The sequence below is a fragment of the Euprymna scolopes genome, chromosome 19 (genome assembly GCF_053919585.1).
Source record: "Euprymna scolopes isolate OS-2025 chromosome 19, ASM5391958v1, whole genome shotgun sequence".
Lineage (NCBI taxonomy): Eukaryota > Metazoa > Mollusca > Cephalopoda > Sepiida > Sepiolidae > Euprymna > Euprymna scolopes.
Window position 1 is genome coordinate 29,785,231 of NC_136500.1, and position 21,120 is coordinate 29,806,350.

General features: G+C 32.5%; 1 protein-coding gene across 1 annotated transcript in view; it reads left to right on the top strand.

Moving 5' to 3' along the window:
- LOC145303491 (CCN family member 1-like) overlaps window positions 1-21,120 on the top strand; it is a 384,636-nt gene that overhangs the window by 205,099 nt on the left and 158,417 nt on the right. The window contains exon 3 of the mRNA XM_080144917.1: window positions 6,770-6,796. Coding sequence (XP_080001043.1) covers window positions 6,770-6,796 — 27 coding nt within the window. The remainder of the gene's footprint in view (window positions 1-6,769; window positions 6,797-21,120) is intronic.

The window sequence follows — 21,120 nt, forward strand, 5'->3', positions numbered from 1 at the left end:
ATGACTTTTGGAACGCTCCTTTATGTGTATTTTACATGTATGTGCATGTGTACGTGTGTGTATTCATATGCAAGCACATGCTTATAATGTGTACCTCTATGTGTGTATGTTTGCATGTGTGTGCACATGCATATGTATGTTTGTGCGCATTCGGTATGTATTCATGTATGTGTGCATGCATGTGTTTATTTCCATGATTATGTGGGGTGGAGTGGGCTCCCGTAAGGCGTGGTGAAGGCAACCCCTCTAGGAGAAGCAAATCTCGGATTTAAACAACCATAAAGCGGGAGACCAATACCCGCATGGTCTGGTCTGCAGTTTAACTTGTTTCTGGCTATCTTGCTCTTTGATTATTGCTGACCCTCAACATTTTGAACCGAGAGAGAGATTTTACTGTCGTACAAAGCTTAATCTATGTAACATCATCTTTGTATAGATACTCCATCAGGCATTAGTCTATAAAATAGTCCTATAGCAATGCAAAAGGTGTGACGCGTGTAGGCTTGAAATGCTGGAAGCATGTGATAGTTGATCTGCCATCATTATATGTATCAGTGTGTGTATTTACGTATATGTGTACGTATGTTTATATATGTAGTTTTGTATGCATATATATATATTTGTATATGTCTGTATATATGTATATATGTTTGTGTGTGTTTATATGTATATGTGTATATATGTTTGTTGTGTGTATGTATATGTATGTGTATCTATGTCTATGTGTATGCTTGTGTATAAATTCATAGGAATGTATGTATATGTATATGTATTTAAATGTATGTGTATGTATATGTGCATATGTGTGTACGTATTTGTATGTGTATATGCATGTATAGGTGTTTTTGTATTTGGATATGTGTGTATATATGCGTAGGTATTTGGGTATGCATGCATTGTGTATGTATATGTATTATGTATTGTGTATGTATGTATATATGTATATGTGTATGTTTATGGATATATGTGTGTATGTGTGTATGCGTGTACTATATATATATATATATATATATATATATATATATATATATATATATATATATATATAGCAATGACCGTCTTCAGTGTCATGCCTGCTTGAGTGTGTGAATTCGCCAGTACCCCTAAAAACATTTAAAAAATAAAACGTCATGTTAGGGCTCAGGGACTTTAAGTGTCTGAGGGAGTGGCACTCGTCTGACAAGACGTTGCAATCATATATATATATATATATATATATATATGTGTGTGTGTGTGTGTGTGTGTGTGTGTGTGTGTGTGTGTGCGTGTGTGTGTGTGTGTATACATCTATTTAGATATATGTTGCCATATAAATAGAGGGATCAGGTTTCTTACATTAATTTTTAATACATATTATTTTATAGGTTATCAAGCTTGATCAATTATCAGTAGAAAGGGAAAGGACAGTATTAAGAAATTAGGCTAAATAAAACATTATTAACATTACTAAATGTGTTGATAGATCTCTTCCTCTGAAAATGTTGGTGTTTGCATTCAGAAAGTATCTTAATATCGGAAACTACAAAAGTAGAATAAAAGAATAAGTTAAAACCCTCAACAAAGAGATCTATAAACATGAAATTAACCAGAAAAAAAGAAACAAAAAGAGAATACGAAACGTGTCACTATTAAATATTTTGTTAAATGCATCTATTAAGGTATCGAAATGTAAATAACAATATTTTAATTCCGAAATGATTTCCAAAAGATTTTACTCATTTTGTAATTCAGCGAATTCAAAGCTAATGTGTATAATTTTTAATGTTTATTTTATTTAATAATACAATTGATTATTGAAGCATTTTTTCTGAAATATATAAAACTGTATGGTACAGCAATTATAAACAAACTTACTATTTAGTATTAGTCAATATTAAACTAATAATAAAAATTTAGTTAATATTTACAACTCTAGGTTACAGCAAATATAAACAAAATCTCTAGTTAGTATTAGTTAATATTAAACTAATAATAAAAATTTAGTTAATATTTACAACTCTAGGTTACAGCAAATATTAACTAAAATCATAGTTAGTATTAATTAATATTTATTTGATAATAATGATTAAGTTAACGTTATCATTTATTACTAATAAGCCGTTATTTATTATTTCCTTTTGTCTTTTACATATGTTAATTGCAATAGCTAAAATGTGAAGTAATAATATTCTTAAATATGTCCTAGCCCAATTCTATAAAATATAGTATTGCTATAATCCAATTGTACGCTTATAACACATCTTAGTGAAGTTTTTATTAGATCTTAATTTCGAAAATTCGAATTTTAAGTGATGCGTACAGATGGAGAACTTCAGGCTTTTCTCAATTAATTATTTATAAATGTTATACATTAATTAATTAAGTTATTTATAAATGTTATTATGCTATAAGACTTTATAAAGTATATGACAAACGTTTGAATAAGACATTAGAGCTGAATATATTATATACTATGTGAAAGACATAAATTAACAAAGTTATTAAAATAAAAAAATCCGATAAGGAGACAAAAACCCGAAAAATCGACCGATAATCTGCATACCAATATAAACTAAACACACTCTAATTCTTTACACAAAGAGTCTCCACGGACAAGCGTCTTACAAGAAATAGTAATACGGTAAAAGATAGCAGACATGGTTCAATTCGAAATATACGAAGCAAATTCTAAATAATATGCTTAATAATTAAAGTATCAACATTAATTAGTCGATAAAGGAAGATTATGAATAAAAAATAAAACTTATCAATAAACTCAGCTTCAATATAATAGTTTCTAATTATGCAGGGTCTCCAAAACATCACTGAATTGTTTTGAACTTGAATAGATTCTTCGATTATATCTTTCTGTAATTTTAACACTATCTGGCTAGACGTTGGAAAATTCTTTTTAAAAGAAAGATGCAAAACTCAAACAATCTTTATTATTGAAAAATAATCTCACTTAAATGTTGACCATGTTCAGCTTGGCATTTTTGTTCTCTTTCTAAAATATTATTCATGACAGATTGGAGAATCTCTGGATTGCGATTAAACTCCCTCATTTCGTTCCTGATAGTTTCCTTCAATTCATACACGGTTTGGAATTTAGTAACATTGACACTTTCTTTAAGATATTCCCACGAGAAAAAGTCGGGGCTAATCAAGTCTAAGGGAACGAGGTGGTCAGTTGATATTGCCATAAAGAGAGATAATGTTGTTGCCAAAGCATTGCTTGAATTTGGTCAAATAAGTTTGCCACTTGCTTACGTATTTCCATGCTATACTTATGCCTAATTTACTTACAAATTATTATCTGTAATAAATTATCAATCGTAAAATGACAAAGTGTATGTTTTGCAATAATGTGGAGGTAAGAAATAAGCATCTCAGAGTAATTGTACTCTCCATAAGGACGGCAGAATGAGAATTTTCAAAATTATAGAATCATCTCATATTCAATTAACATAGTAAAAAAAAAAATTAAGTGTAAAGAATTATATTTTAATAATAATAATAATAATAATAATAATAATAATAATAATTTGTAGGAGCACTAGGAACAATTCCGAAAAAACTTCGAAAAAAGAATGTCAGAAATTGGAATCAGAGGAATAACTGCAAAAATACAACGATGAATGATAATGAAAACAGCTGAAATATTAAATAAAATCCTTGAATGTTGAGAATAATACAAGAAGACAATATAACGAATAAACGTTACAGTGAATAAAGAACGCCAAAGCTGCATATCTACAGGTTACACACCCAACCATGCATCACCCCACTATTTCAACACCACTCCCCTCCGATAGAAAAGTTATACCAAAGAGCCGAGAATGGTCAAGAAGGATTGAAAGACCGAGGAGAGAGCGCTGACCAGACCTCGGCTGGACAAGCGCAAAGAGAATTGGGACCTTAGGGAGGCTTAGTGCCACTCAAATTCCAGTAGAAACCAATGACCATTACCAGCGAGAAATCAATGGTAAGAGGCTGTTGCGATGATTCAAATTCATTTGCAAATGCTATCGAAGGAGGTGGAGAAAGCTGGACGTCTGAGGAAACTTGTTGTCACTCAGCTTCCAGAGAACGCCACAGGTGTCTAATCAGATCGTTTGCTGACTTGTGTGAAAGCTCCATGTGAGACAATAATAATAATAATAATAATAATAATAATAATAATAATAATAATAATGATAATAATGATGATGACAACAACAACAACAACAATAATAATAATAATAATAATAATAATAATAATAATAATAATAATAATAGAAGCAACACGACCATGGGGAAATTTAACGGTATAATTTATTTCTAATTATAATCATGCATTTAAAAATACTTGTAAGATCCAATCCTGTTTAGGGAAATCGTTTCTTTGTGTAAAAATCAAATCTATTGTCAAGTTAACATATTTAAAATAAATAAAACAAATATGCGAGCTTTCTTATTTATTAAAAATTTTGAGAAGTCGACTATTTAAAAATAAATAGTCGTTATATGTCTACTTGACCTTATAGTACTTAGCAATTAAATTTCCTCTCTATCACTGAAATGAAAATCACTTGTTGAAGAATAATAATAATTTAAAATTAACACCGTACGTATAAACATAACATGTGTATCGTTTTATTATATTGATGATGTGTACAGGGGTATATATATATTGATGATGTGCAATGTCTGTGTGTGTGTGTGTGTGTGTGTGTGTGTGTGTGTGTGTGTGTGTGTGTGTGTCTGTGTACATTCTTTTTCCAAATAACTCTGTCAATTTTCGGTCTGGACACTCGGGATTTGACATAAGGGGGTGCGACATTTGGGTAAATGTTTTCGGTTAGAAATTTGGCTATAAAGTGGTCAAAGTTCAACAATTTGACTTTGAAAACTCTACCAAACTCCTCCGCCAATTTTGGGTCTAAAGATTTGAAATTTTAAATGTAGCTTACCTTGTCATGGATTGAAGTTTTAATTTGATTGGAGCCCATAAAATAAGTGTTAAAGGGTCAAAATTGAGGTCAAAGTAAAAAAGAATTAACCTCTGTGGTCTCTAAAATATTACTCAGCCTATTTCTTGTCGAAACATTTGAAATTTTACATAAAGGGTAATCAGAGATAGGGAAAGCTTTTTAACCGGTTAGGGTCGAAAATTCTAGCTGCCAAGGGGTCAAAGTCTAGAGGATTTGCGGTTTCTTGCAAACCACTAAGCCAATTTTGGGTCTACACATTTGAAATTCATACATAACGGGTATTCAGCTAAGCGGCAAGCATTTGAATCAATTTTGGGGCGAAAATCTGGCTGCCAAGAGGTCAAAGTTGAAGGAGGTTACCTTTGCAGATTTTACCAAATTACTCCGCCGATTTTGGCCCAACAGACTTTAAATTTTAGATGTAGGTAACTTGGACATGTGAAAACTTTGTATTTTGATTTTATGCCAAATTATTAAATAGTAAGGGTTTAATATTGGGGTATAATAAAAAAAAAAATTGACGCCTGCAGTCTCTACGAAATTATTTAGACAATCTTTGGTCTAAATATTTGAAATATTACATAAAGTGTATTCAATGTACGGCAAGATATGAACAGTACGTAGGGCTCGAACAAAGCCGGGCTGAACAGCTAGTTATAAATATTTTAGTTTCCAGAAATTCACATTGAATAGGAGCAACGCTGCGTATATTTGTGTCCCTTAAAACACCATACAATAAAATGTAATAATAAAATGAATAAGGAAACGTTTAAAAAGCCAATAAAGTGTATAGATAGAAATGGAAACATAACGAGTTAAACGTCCAGAAGGAAATGTTTAAATACTGTCTAAATACATTTTAACTCTTCTTTTTTGTTATCTATGCTCTTTTCCGGAAAACAATATCAAGTGTATTTTATATTTTTAAATAGATTTGCGACGTCTAATAAATTTAAACAATTAAGCTCGGTTTAGTCGGAGGAAGGTTTACCCTAGGTAGTAAAGACAACAGAATGTAGATCATTATCGGAATGGTGTGTTCACTCTTGCGGCATGTTGCTGGGCATGTGCGCTTTTAAAGAGATTAACGTTTCGGGCTTTTTCTTCTTTGTTTATCCTACTCCTCTTATCCACACCAGGAAGTACCGACATGCGTATCAAGGCAGTTCCTGCAAGCCATAGTGCCCTTCTTCTAGGGCGTTTGATCTTTTACCTAAGTTTCTGAATCTCCGGTTACCTCATTCAGCTGCGAGAATTAGATAAATAGGAAAACTAAATTACCCTGAATAATCTAATTAGCTTCTTTTTTACGTTTATGGTCGTCTAACGTCAAAAAATATTGTGTAGGTTAATGAACCAATTTGAGCAAAAACAGAAGAATTAACAAATAATATAGAAGTCTGTAATTATACTTCAAGTAATTCTTGCTTGACTCCAAAGGTTCCAAATAGTCCATAAGTAGTCTAATGTTTCACAGAATTAGCAATAATATTTATTACGACTAGAGTAACACAATTACTTTGGACGCTCCATTAGACGACTTTCAAATTGCAATGTTACAATCTATTCATGACATCATTATTAATTATTTGTTTTTACTTCATGTTGTCGATATTGTGTATCTATCATCAGTTATTCAATCAGTATATGATGCAAAAAGTGTGTAATGTGTGATGTGTTATTTTTTATTTTTGTTTCGTTTCTTAAGTTACCATTCCTGCCATAGACGCCATTTTAAAAAACAACTATAAATTTTTGAGACAATGTTTACTCTTATTACTCTTGTTGTTTGTTTTTCTTTCTCTCTTTATTTTTAGATGTTCGCCTACCAAGTTATATAAACAGTGAGTAGTAATATTACCATTTATGTTTTTTTTCTCTTTTGTTCGTCCGTTTTTGACGATTATTATTTAGAATTTTGTCCACTATTGTTGTAGAGATAATATTAGTTTGCACTGTTGGGTATGTGTTTTCTTATGCGCGGAGAGACAAATAATGTTACAATGGGGCAGTTTCCAATTAGTTAATTCAATTATTGCTTGATAATGCTACGTTCTTATTAAGAAAAAAATGAGCTGTATAGCATGTATCTCGAACAAGATTCCTGAATATATTACTCTGCTCTTTCAACAAAACTTCTAAGCCGGTCTTTATAATTCTCCACGTATAAGAATGTGTTTATTTTTGTGTATCCTTGTCTGATGTAAATAAATTTTTGCATGTTTTTATAGTGACGATTTTGATTCCTTTTTGTTAATCATTATGTCTTGGAAAAGATAAAAACTGATATCTTTATCAGTTGTGGGCATTATGCGAACGATCTTTTTAACTGTACCAATATGCAAAAATTTCAATATATTGCCCACAAATGACTTGCTACAGGACTCTTAACATAAGATGGCAACTATAAAGAGGGCGTTACACATATAAAAAATAACAGGTGTCCGGAGTGTATGTCCTGATATCAATCTGCTTTGTTTAAATGTGTATATTAATCGAAAAAGAGACAGTTCCGATAGATGCATGTCACTTTCTATACGTATGGATATAGTAAATTGCTTTTTAAACATTTTATTGTGCAATGTCATTTTTCTTTTCATTTTTATTCAATGTTTTGTCATTGAGAATGTTTCCAATATTGTTGTAGTAATTATTCCTCCTCGAAGCTAAGCATACATTTCTAACCTTTCGATCATTACTACTCGCAAAACGCAAACAACTACTAATATCTTCTGCTGGATTTAACAAAAAATATGAAATTTCGCTTAAAAGTTTATTTTTTATATTAAGTCCTTCAAACGCGACTTTTACATGTTTTATATAAATAATTACTCAACCTTACATTATATATATATTATTACATTATCGATATATTTTGTTCGCAAGAAAAGTTGACTTATTTGCCTTAACATTACGAAAACAGTCGAGTTTAGGAAATATTTCGTCAAGACAGTTTTCTACGTCGATTGTTTTATGTAAAGTTTCGTAAAAAAAATAACGAAAAAAATTAGCGAAAATCATTTTTAAAAAAACAGAAAAAATCTAACAGAAAAACAGTATCAGGAAGTGACAAACGTTTAAATCATCCTCGTTTTTGAGAAGAACAAAGTGTAGTATCTGTTATGATGCTACTATCCATATGACCTGTTTACAGTGAATGAGGAATTCGTTGTGGGACTGAACTAAATTTCATTTTCGCTTCAGTCAAGACTCTGCTTGGTAGAGGAGCTGGAGTTAGTTTCTCTACATTAAAAGCCCGTCGTATGTCAAACTCTGCTCTTGTGGGCAGACAACAAGGACACATAAACACTTTTCCTATATACATCGGGGAACAAATCTATAAGATAGTTCATCTAGTTCATGTAACCGTATCGAAAAACATATTTTATGTGTACCAACACAGTAACAAAACGTTGGTTTATCACATCTTTATATCCTTGCGGACATACACGCAAATAAAATACCCAAGTAAGTGAGCATCATTTTCTCGATAACCTGCCACTAGAGCTCGAACCAAGCTAACCAAGTGCTGGGCCTTAACTTGGCAATTCTGCTTCCAGATTACGATAGTTAGTCTCCGCCTAACAAGACGTAGTAGACTAAGCGTTGTTTGATCCAAGTAAAGAGATAAACTCAAAGTCCCCAAGTATAAGTAACCTCGCATTTTCTTGTCAGTCGGTTGCATGCACTAATTAATGTATAATAAGTGTTGCTACCCAGCATTAAATCACCAATTGTTTTCAAATCTATCATAGGTAAATTTTATAGGCCTACGTGACGATTCCGAACTGGATCATATGGACTAAGTAGCTGGATGTGCCTACTTCGAATTTATTTGATTATATAACACAATTTGCAATGATGGTGATCATGGCAAACTTCGTGTTGTTCCATTATGTAAATACTTGCTCCTGGAAAGTATCAGGATACTTAATGTCAGCAAAATAATCATATTGATAAAAAATGAAACGTACAATGCCGATCCATATAACTAAACGTTTGTAAGTATAAAAGCAACAGAATACAAATGAAGCTTTATTTGTAAAGGAATAATCAAAAAGATATTAAATATTCAGGCATCGTCATCAGTTGAATGATATTTTTTATGTTCAGTTTTATTGTTATTTCTTTATAATATCAATTACGTGCAATAAACGAATGCAACAGTCATTACTACATAGCGGCACAGCACTCATTGGATATTATCACAATTATTTCCTTTCATCTTAACTTCTGTAAACGTAGAATTTCTAAAGCAAAACATAAAATAAAATAAACACTTTATAAACTAATAAACTAAGAAATATATAAGATATATAACAGATAGTAAATAAATTGAAATAGATATGTTTATTTTGTATCCTTACAAGTTTTTTTTTTTTTGTGGTAGACTTTTGTTCCGGGATAAATCCAATATCGTCACAGCCGCTATTATTAGCACAAGGCAGAAATTCAGATAAAATTCTTGATCATTATCATCATAGCGTTTCGCTCCATCTCGATATCTATCGTCGAGCAGTTTCTGAGTCATCCGTCATGTCCGCATATGAAAGGCACTGAAACATCTGGAATGCTTATTGCGTATCAGATACTAGAAAGGGACAACAGACGGCTAATGTTAAATGGTTGTGTGATAAACTACGATTATTTGCATGCAGCCGATAAAAGTATGGAGGTGTTCACATATCAGTAAACATATCGGTAAATACCACTGATTAAATCAGTTAACAATCACTGAAAATGAATTGCGTAAATAATTACAATCGTTTATGCATGAATTTGATCGATTCTTATCAATCTCAAAGTTTTGTTTAACTCGACTTGTTTTCTGTGTTAATTGTTCTGATATGTTAGGTACTTTTTTGGTTTAATTGTTCTTATTTTTGTGCTTTTGTGTGTAAAGCTTACGCATGATTTGTTTTGGAAATAAAATGCAGCACTATATATAAAACAAATGTAATAAAATTTTCTTTAGAATTCTTTGTAATATATTGCTTTTACGCAATTAAAAATATTTAGAGAAATGCACAAGCGCATGCCATCCTCCATCATGTATTACATTTGAAAACGTATCTTGTCTTGTTTGAAAATATTGAATGATTTATGGAATATAAATATCTAGGAAAGTTATATTTTGTATTAGTTCAAACAGAAAAATATAAATATTCGCTATATATAAAAAAATAAATACACTGATCAATATTGATTGTCAGGTCACACATCCATATATACCCCATACACATTCATATATATATATATATATATATATATATATATATATATATATATAGTGTGTGTGTTAATCACCGATATAAATTACGAGATATACTTAAGCACATTTATCAAGATTCTCCTATAAAATCGTTGTGTAAAATTGTCTAGTTTGAAAATATTTAAACCGATACATGAAGATAAATATAAGTTTAGTCTTTATTGCTTAATTATTTTAACAATCACGTCACTGAATTTTACATTCCGATTAAAATTTAACAGATAATATAAAATGTGTAAGTTACATATGTGTGGGGAAATTCCTATCAATTATTTTTCAATTTTCTTATCATTTTTTTCTAGCTTGTAAAAGGAACATCCTATCGGATGCCAGATATTCGCGCTCCATCTCAAACCTTCAAATCGAGAGATCACTTTACCATTTTACCGTCTTTGTGGGCGCAATAGTTTTTATTTCTCTTGCACTTGGTTTACGGTGTATATTTGCTCGGTAGTTTTCGAAATATTTTCATGAGTCTGTTTGCTATTGCAATATCTGGAATGATAAAGATTTTACGAAGAGTCAAGTTTCTTTGCATGCTCATAAGACAATGTTTTATGGATGTCTTTCCCCCTCTTAGCTATTTTAAGTCTACCATCATAAGGAACATTTATTTTTACTAAGGTTGCTTCTTTCTCCCTGTCCCATATTACTACGTCTGGTTTAAAAACTTTATTTTCTAAGTACGTAGTAGTAGGAATTGCATAGTCATAGTGGATGATGTGTGACTTTATTCGAACAGTTCTTTTGAATATATGTTCCTAGGACTTGCTTTTACAATCAATATCCAACTTCTTACAGATTGCCCGGTTGAGATATTTACAGATTCAATTGTGTCATAGTGTATAGTAGTCGTCACACTGCAGAACCTTAGACCTAGATGGCAGGTTTTCATACTACTTACTTTTGCGCTTGTCATTGTTGAGACTAATCATTTTCTTAAAAGCATTATTCATCAACACTTGATCTTGGACAGCCATCAATCTTTCAATTGATCTGAACCGAATGATGATAGTTCCTACTTCAAAACTACGGTAAATGAGAGAAATAGACTAAATGGCTAGGCAAAATCAATAATCGATCTGTCATATTCGACGTTGTGTTACTATTTTGGAACATACAGCGGTTACTCTTTATATTAAATATAAATAATATGAAATAGATAAATGCTGAAACGCCCAAATCACGGTAAGGAAAAAGGTAAATTGTGAGAAAAACAATTTATTTGCCAAAGACGATTCGTATATTGATATTTACCGGGATTTTCACTATACTGTGAGAGACGAAATGATATTTACCGGGATTTTCACTATACTGTGAAGGACGAAATGATATTTACCGGGATCGTGAAAAATACTAATTGAAGTAGAGAATGTTTCCATCTAGTTTTTATCTCTATTATGCTAAATATGATTTAATAGACGTTTGTTTCCCTAAGTTTTTTTTTACACGATATTATAAATACCAAATGCATACGATGATATACATTAGTTCTGGAATTTAATTATCTTTCGAAATTACATTTTAATTCATTTAAGCAACATCAATTTATAATTAACGAAAGAAGCATTATAGATATACATGTTTATGTATTTATTTATCTCGTTTCCTCTCAATCTCTGATCATTTAACCACGTTCTAATATATCATATATACTGTTTTACAAAAGAGAAGTTGCACGTCCTTGTCCAACCTCAGAGTATTTACTGGTAAATTTTCGTTTGCTTTTTCGATACACAATATTCTCTAAATAAGTCCTAAACAACATACTCAATGACACGGTTATCTAGGAGCACAGCAAAGAATTGTTACCTCACACCTAAGCTGATTTCCATGAACCGTTATGCGTTATAAGAATGTATGACTTGTGAAACAGAGTATTGAAGAAATGTTACACAGCTATCGACTACATACATAAATTAATGCCAAAAAATATCGTTGAACGGTCTATTCAAATTTTAGATATATATTTTATAGTCTTGATTTTCTCATTGCACACCTTCATAACCCCAAACCAGAAACACTTGAGTAGATATTAACCTTGATAAGAAGAAAATAAAATGCATTAGGACATGACAAGAAAATCAGAAAATTTCAATTAACTTATCTTTTATCTTTTATTCCGCCATTTTCAATTTACAAGTGGATTGATAGTTGCTATTTCTCTTAATGAGAAAAGGGCAAAACAGAGTTATTGATTGATATAAAAATTAAAGGAAGGATTTTGCGCACCGAAATAGTTACTGGCAAGAATTGTAAATGTCACCGTAATTAAAAAAAATTTAACATTATGAAATTTCGAATGTAGACTTTTGTCATTCGTTGGTTATATATTCTGTAATCACACCGAGCTTCATAAATTAAGGATCAGTATATAAAATAAGTAAAATATAATTGAAAATCGTATTTCCACAGAAATACATATGTGTAGTAGAACCCCAGGATACGGTGGCCTCGAGATCCGATGTCCCTGAAATACGTTTTTTTTTTTTCAAGTTACGCTATGGAATATGATTCGAGAAAAACCGCTAAAATTGAGTAAAATAACGTTAAGCGTATGATTTTAGTTTGTTTTTTTTACATATGCATCTCCACTTATAAAGACTCAGAGACCACTCGAGGATAAGGGTTAAAGAGTGAACAGTAGTCATAATAATCGTTAGTAGTGAAACTTTTGTAAATTGGATTACTTAGGGAGAACGGCTGATCAAGAATTTGTTTACGTTGGACTTGAAGATAACTATATTGTAGTCAGTTGGAAAGCAGACAAAAAGAATACAGTTCTACAGATGTGAAGTCTTAAGAAAGAAGCTTTTTTCATTTAATCTACGTTAGGCACAGATAAAGAATGCGGGAAATTATTGAGGGTTTTCAGCTAGACGAGTGTTTCTCATGAAAGTTTGGCGAAGTGGAACCATAGATTGGAGCTCAGACGAGCACTTTCGATTAAAATAATATATATAAAATGTAATATAGTAAAGTTGGACAGTAGAGTTCACTAATTATTCTTAAAGCGGAACTTACAACATACGATTAAGCAGTATGGAAATATCAAATGGTCTTTAAAAAATTGAAATTAGTTCAACATGTCGATGTATTGCGTTTCCTATACAAAGCTTACGAAAATACGGATTTAGTAATAGAAAAAAATTTTATTTCTGTTCAGCAAGAGAGAAAGAGAGAGAGAGAGAGAGAGAGAGAGAGAGAGAGAGAGAGAGAGAGAGAGAGACTTACAAACAGTGAAACAGAAAACATACAAAAAAGCAGGCCGAGAAAGCTGTAGGATTACAGAGAGCAGCACTCTCCCGTTGAGGGAATGGTCTGGGTTATTATCAATGTGTATACTGTGTGTTGAAATTTTGCCGCGACGTAGTAGTATTTTATAATTTTTATGTTTTCTTCTCCTGCTGTGGTATTCTTTTTAGCAACCCTCAAAAGAAAAGCATACCAAAATAAGAGATAAAAATTATAACTTACGGCTGCACGGCAGAAATACAACAAGATTCCAGTTGAATATGATTTACCCTCGTCCAGATAATATTTTAGGATCGAAACTTTTATCTACTATAGTGCTAGAGTAATATATTTTCAATTTATCTCTTACAATTAATCTTTTAGTGTAGTGTATTAATACCAAATTGCTAATATACATTTAAACAAATCATATAGAGCAGAATATTTAATGCAAAGATTGGTTCTATAATTTTCGTCTTTCACAATTTCCTCCCTTGTTAAACTCACTTTATTACATTTAGCGGCATGTGAAAAAATAAATTTCTCTAGTGTCATTGATCGGGCGTAAAGTGCTGACGTTATTCAATACGAAGCAGTTGAAAAAGAGCATTATTATAAACCTGCGCTATTTATCGTAGAACTATAAACTAATCTGCGTATAGATATAAGTATATTTGTATTTGACGGGTTGGTTTCACCGAAATTGAAAAGTTGCAGTGGTTCTCGTTTTTGTTTTCTTCATCGCCTTGTTCATTCTACTTTATTTTCTTTTTTCTTGTAATTTTACTATCATTTATTCATTGCGCGTATAACGTCATTCGATTAAGAAAAAGTAATATTAGATGATTCTCGAAATAAAAGTTTATTGAAAGAAAAACATTAAGTCATCACAAGTAAAATTTACATTTCTTTATGAAGTAAAGAAGCATTTATATTAATCTTAGTAACAATAAATAGAAAGCTACATAAATAGATAGATAGATAAACAGAACGAGCCTTTTAGCTGCTTGTATCTCTCGCAGCTTTGTGGTTATTAAAGCATTTGGTCAGCAAATTATTCAATTGTTCAGAATATTTTTGTCGGTTTATCAATCAGTGGACAGTCATATCTGCCCTTCTCGTATCCTTTTGTTTTACTCACTTTTAGCAAGTTATGCGTGGCAGGAGGAGTGCATACTAACGCCTGATTTAAATGAAATATTTCATTCTAAAAGTTGTAGTAATCTGGTAAATCTAAAATAATAAAAGCAATACTCGTGGCGTGACAAAAAAGCACTTTAGATGTAAATGATACTCTTCTGGACGATAAATGTTCAATTCACAGTACGGATGACATTACAAATACTGCTTACGGAAGAAGAAAATGTTATTCCCATAACTTTAATTAAGATTTGTTTTAAATATAGGTGAAAATTCCCGAGTCCGAAGAGAGGATTCGCGAGTTTGACAGGATTACCTGATAATTGTTAAGGATTGGTGAAAAAAAAAACCTAAAGATTTGAACAGTAGTCTTAAGAATCCAAACAATTCAGGTTCGTTTTTTTTTTTTAAGTTTGAATTATCACTTAGCAAAACCAAAAATCCATACAAGGATGAGCGTGCATAACGTATAGATAATGAAGAATGATTAATGTAATTGATATAAATTGTATGCTTATAAGAACAGTAAATGACAAAAATGTGTTTACATTGAATATGAAGACTGTTGCGTAGCATGTCGGGGTTTTATCTTGGGAGACATATAACGGGTACATATAATACAGGGATTACGATTGTGATTATAATTCAAATGAGGAAACATTTATAACATTTCTTATAGCACTATGAAGACGTGATGATAAATATGGAGGGGACATTTATATCAGGCTGGGGCAATTCTTAGAAGTTTCATATTAATACGGACTGGGAGATATGATGTAAAAGTTCATATATAGGAGAGAAGATTCAGTATTATGATGAAGGAGGCACATTACTTTTAAGGGGGTTATACAAGAGTTTGTTTATATATAGCGTTGTTGATAGATAAATATACAACACACACGGTTGTAAAGACAACACGAGTCAACACTAACAAAATATAGAGGATTTCTTTATTCAACCGCGATTGGTGATGTCGGGAACTGAAAAATTTCGACTACATGGTCTAATCTCCTCTCTTCGCTTCTAAGGGGCTCCCAATCTCACACTAACTATCACTGTGTGTTATCTGATACTCATCTCACTGACTCTCTAACTTCGAACCCACGATTCCTATATTGAAAAATCTCCTTTGTTTATGACGTTAGGAGTGTGGTTCCCGACGTAACTTACTTTCACTAGGATTTGCATATGTCTGTCTAAACACACTCTTGGCAAACAAGAATACCTAATTCTATTGTTTAATATCTACCATATTTTTAAACAATATTTTTTAACTCGCATTGTCCATTCTTTTAACTGACATATTTAATATCCAGTTATTCTAAAAGAATGGACAATCGCTGTTTTTCGACATAAATAATATTTAGCTATTTCTAAAAGAATTCACATTTCTAGGATTTCAATTATCCACTTGCCTACAGGTATTTATTCTAGTCTTTTTCTAATATCATTTTCAATTATCTAGTCTGTCTTCTAACTTATATGAGATGGGGACAGTCCTTTCATGTAACAAGACGATCATGATATATTCTTGCGATAATGTTGTTTTACAGGTGTGAATTCGTGAAAAAAACTACGTCTAGGGAAATTTAGTTTGATCTCCTGCGGAGCAAGAGAGTTATTGGTTTAATCAGTTATTATTGTAGTACAACAGCTTGGGAAAAATGAACCATGAAATTGAAATTACATCCGCCACCTTGTATTTAATTAATGATAGAATACAGATAAACTAGAGACGTCACTTTGAGGGGCCTTCAAGAACAATAGAGAGTGATTCGATTAGACATTGAATGCAATTTTGTACTATGCTAATGACGGAAACAATGCTCTGTAAGGCTTTTCGCAAGATGTAACAGTAGTGTTCCATCTGAAAAAAATCAGATATTGTCAGATGATTGGGTCGAGAGCGGTAGAAAGATAAAACTATTTTCTCTGCAATTCTTACAACAGATCGGATAGAAAGTATCCGCTATCGGTTCAATAGGCCAGGATTTTAACAATTAGAAAAACTACGAACTTTTCGTTATGTCAGAAAAAGCAAATCGCACTTGCTTTTAGAACTGATTGTTTTATACAATCAAATTTTTATGATTAAAAAAAAATCCGTTGCGTAAACCGACAACAAATCGATCTCTATGCAAACTCTGCTTCCTTATCCCATTCGCTATTAAAACAGCCAGTCGTCATTTTACAACTCAAAATCACGGCCAACTTCAACGTTATTATCACTAGCTAAAGTTGTAAAATAAGCCCCGTACAATCAATTAGCCCTGCGTTTTTTTTTTTTTTTTTTTTTTGCAATACCAGAAAATATTTATGATTTTGCCATTAAAAATGTATTAAAAGAAAAATAAAATCGTACTTTGAAAAATTTATTTTTAAAAATCAGTTTTACGATGTCATTTTAATTCATTTTGTATACGTTAGCTATTTTTCTTATTCTATTTCAATCGGCTCAAAAGTACTTTCATATTAGAATTTCGGCTTCCATAAGTTTTAATAGAGGGAACGGTTTTACATTATAGCGAAGAGGCCAAAACAATTTACCTTATCAAAATTCATGTCTTTACAAGTACAAGACTCAATTCTCTCTCTCTCTCTCTCTCTCTCTCTCTCTATATATATATATATATATATATATATATATAACGTAGTTGCGTGTGTTTGTGTGTCTGTGTGTACAACTCTCTCGGAACCCACACCATTGGACCAATCATGACCAAACCTGGCATGATGATGGTCCCCGACCTAGGTATAGTGCACACAAGGTAAATTATAAAAGTTAAGGTCATAACCTATATATATATATATATATATATATATATATATATATATATATATATATATATATATATATATACTCCTACAGCCGACACCACTGGACAGATTCTGACATGATGGTTGTCTCCTACCTAGGAATGGTGCACATATTTTTTCAAAGTACAGGTCAATAGATTTTGATGAAAATTTCCATGCACATTATATGATCGCCATGTAAAAAAGGGCCTCATATTTTAACTCAAGAAGTTGGAGAGTTGGTGCTATTATTGAAATAAGCAACGGTTTGTGCTTAGAAATTTAATTTTCTTCATAGTCGTCATCATTCAGATTGTACTTTTACCAGCGATAAACGATCAATATGTATGGCCATTTAGAACACGCTTTATCATACGAAGGCATTCCAAAAGTAAAGCCCTCTATTTTTAACTTAACAGTTCAGGAGAAACGAAGACGAAGGTGATACCATTAAAATGAATGACCTTTTGTGCTCCAAATTTTATTTTCTACACGGTCACCACTATTCTCAATGAACTTTTGATAGGAATTCAATGACGCATCTCTTCTTCTGACACACCTCCATAGAGGGAGCAGTTTGTTAAAGTGTAATACCGTCAATATCTATAACAGAGCAATGAAACCTTCAGGTCATAAATGCATGAGTTCAGTCAACACAACAATATCTTATGATCTATCCTGGTTTGATTAATAAAATAAGAGGCTGTACTTTTAGAGCATCTTTTCTGGACAACATATATAGAGTAATAATATAGAGATTTTATTTTTTGTATAGTGAATTGTACTGGCCCAGAGAGAATCAATTTTGCTCGTTCTTCCACTAGTAGTCTTCTACGTTTTTTTTTATATATATATAATAGGTTTATTAAACTAGTGATTTGATATGTGTTTTTATTGCATTTTTACCCTCAAAAAGGCACAGTGCGACTTAGATAGATCGATCTAAGACACAATTGCATGGATACTAAGTATACGGTTGAGCAGCAACATGTCTGTTTACGTTACACTTAAATTTCTGCATGATAATACAGTTGGGGAATCACGGACCCGGAAGGGAATTTCAAAGTCTAGCAGTTCTGGGGAAGAAACTATTAAAGTAGAAGTCTTTTTTACATCTGGTGATCTTTAATGTGTAGGAGGTGGAATTTTGTTGCTTGTTGGGTTTGTTGATAGTAGTTACATCAATGGAGTACACGGGCTTATAGTTCGTCAGAGTATATACTATTAAAATACATGTAAACAGGCAGAGGGATGCAACATTTCGTTGCTGGGAAAGAGGCTGAAACCTAGCTCACATTTAGGAACCTGTATGGTTGTCGACTCTCTTTTAAACCCTGTCCCGGAGTAAGAGCTTAATAGCAGAAGCACCAGCGAAAATGTGGCAGCAGTACTCTATACATGGGAAAATAATGCCCTCGATGATCTCGATGTATCTCTTCCAACTCATGCTCACTGCAAGCGTTAAGCCGATGAGTTTGAACGAAGTAATTTCATGTAATTTATTATTAGCCATAGCTATTGGTGGTTGAGAAGGTTTCTTTAATTTTTAAAGGTAAGAAGTTTAGTCTTGGCAGATTGAATGTTACCATCTATTTTTGTACGCGTTCTAGACTGGAGGTCTTCTAGGTTTTCTGCCTTAGATATGTGTTCATTTGTTTTCCCCCTTTGCCTTCCATATAGCGTGATGTCATCAGCAAATATACCCAAAGAGATAATTTTATCAGAGTGGTCATTTATGAATATCAGGAATAATAAATGTCCGAGAATCGACTCCTAGTGTACACTCGCATTTATATCATATTGTTTTCACGTACGTCCATCGAGGAAAATCTGGATTCGTCTCTTAAGAAAAATCAATTATGTTAAGTATTCCTCCAGTAATACTGTGATCTGGTTTTCCTGAGAAGACCCTTGTGCGATTCCCTGTGAAAAGTCTAGGGATATATGGCTACTGCTAAGATATATAGGGCTAAGATATATAGGGCTAAGATATATCTAGGGCTACTGCTTTACCTTCTGTTTTATTCAGTGCATGTTATATACATTTAGTGATTACAATGAGAATATCTGCAGTAGAAATTGTTTGCCTAAATCTATATTGTTGGTCAGAAAAATGTTTCGCATGTGTAAAGTGATGGACTAAAGTGTGGTTAGTTATAGACTCAAATATTTAGGCGAAAAGTGAGCGGAGGGTAATGGAATTCTTGTAAACTTGTACCACAGAAGTTTTCCAGCAGTCAGGAAAGCAAGATTCGTTAAAGCGTTTGATGAAAAGTGTGGAAGAAACTGGAGCAACCTCATTGGAGCATTGTCTTAATAGTACAGCCGAGATCAGGTTCACATGCTTTTGAGGTGTGTAGGTTTTTATGATATCATGCACTTGAGAAAGGGATGATTTTCAGATCATCTAGTGTGATTTCTGTCCGCAAAAGAAAAATCAAGGGGTGGGGGGTTTACTGGGTCCAATGTACCGTTTGTAGGAAACCGACTAGCAAGCATGTTAGCCTTCTCAGCTGCAGTGAAAACAACCTCATAATTGTTGGATAATGGAGGAATTTATTCACCACACTTTTATAATTAATAGTTATTAATTTCTATGCCTCAAATGCGTTTTCTGCTGGTTTCACTGTGTTCTCTCTTAGCTATCGCTATTATCTATCTATTTATCGCTATTAATTTCTTACTATATCGTTTTGCCTCTTTGTACTGGACTTATGCCAGATAAATTGGCAGTATGCATGCTGCCTTTGAGTAATGGCAGCTGCACAAGTAGAAGTAAACAATTGGTGAGATTGGAGTTTGCTATAGAACTTATGTGTGGGAACATGTGATTCAATTGTCGCTTTGAATTATTCGTTGTCCAATTTGTACACTATTCTGAAGGAAGAGAAAATATATTTTCCCATGGGACATATCTGATAAGATCCCCGTTGGGTTCCCAGTCACCTTTCTTGTAGTACCTTGTCGTTTAGAGCAATGCCACTTCAGCTTTGTATTGAGAGTTAAGATGGTTTCTACTATTATCACAGCATGATCAGCATTCCTGAGTGCGCTATGGGCAACTGTTACATAATCATCGGGAACTGTTCTCATAAATAGATATAGGAGTTAGGCTTGTTTATCTTGTCGGTCTGAGAGACATAAGTGTCTGTGATAAAAGTTTAGATATAGAGAAGCTATGTTATGCTACCAGTTGCGTCTGTGTACGTAGAGAAACAATGTCAATTACTGTTGTGGATATTAAAGTCAACAAATACATGTCCTTGAGCGCTAGTATCAAGAAAGAGTGTTGTATCTATGCTGTCAGGAACTTGGTTGATTAGGGTGCAGTCCTGGGTCGATAGAGAAAATATAATAGCTTAAGCGATGTTGTAAGTTAAGTCTAAAGCGCATGAAGGCCTGTCGGTCTATTTCTAGTTTTGATTCTCTAGTAGAGGGGAGGCTGTTTCGAATATATATTCCAAGTCGGTGCATATGTCTGTATGTACGGGAGGTAACCTTACATGGTAAAGTGATTAGAGGGGGTGGAGTATGTAGGTTAGCATCATCACAATTAGTGCTACGCCCGAGGATATTTATGAATGCAAGCCTCGAGGGAGGAGGCGAATTGGTTTTACATTTAGTTTAAGCCTGGTTTAATCGTATTTTTTTTTATTAAAATGTTATTTTATTTTATTTAAGCTTCAGTTTTAGGGTGAGAGATGCTGGATAAAACGGTTCTGTAGA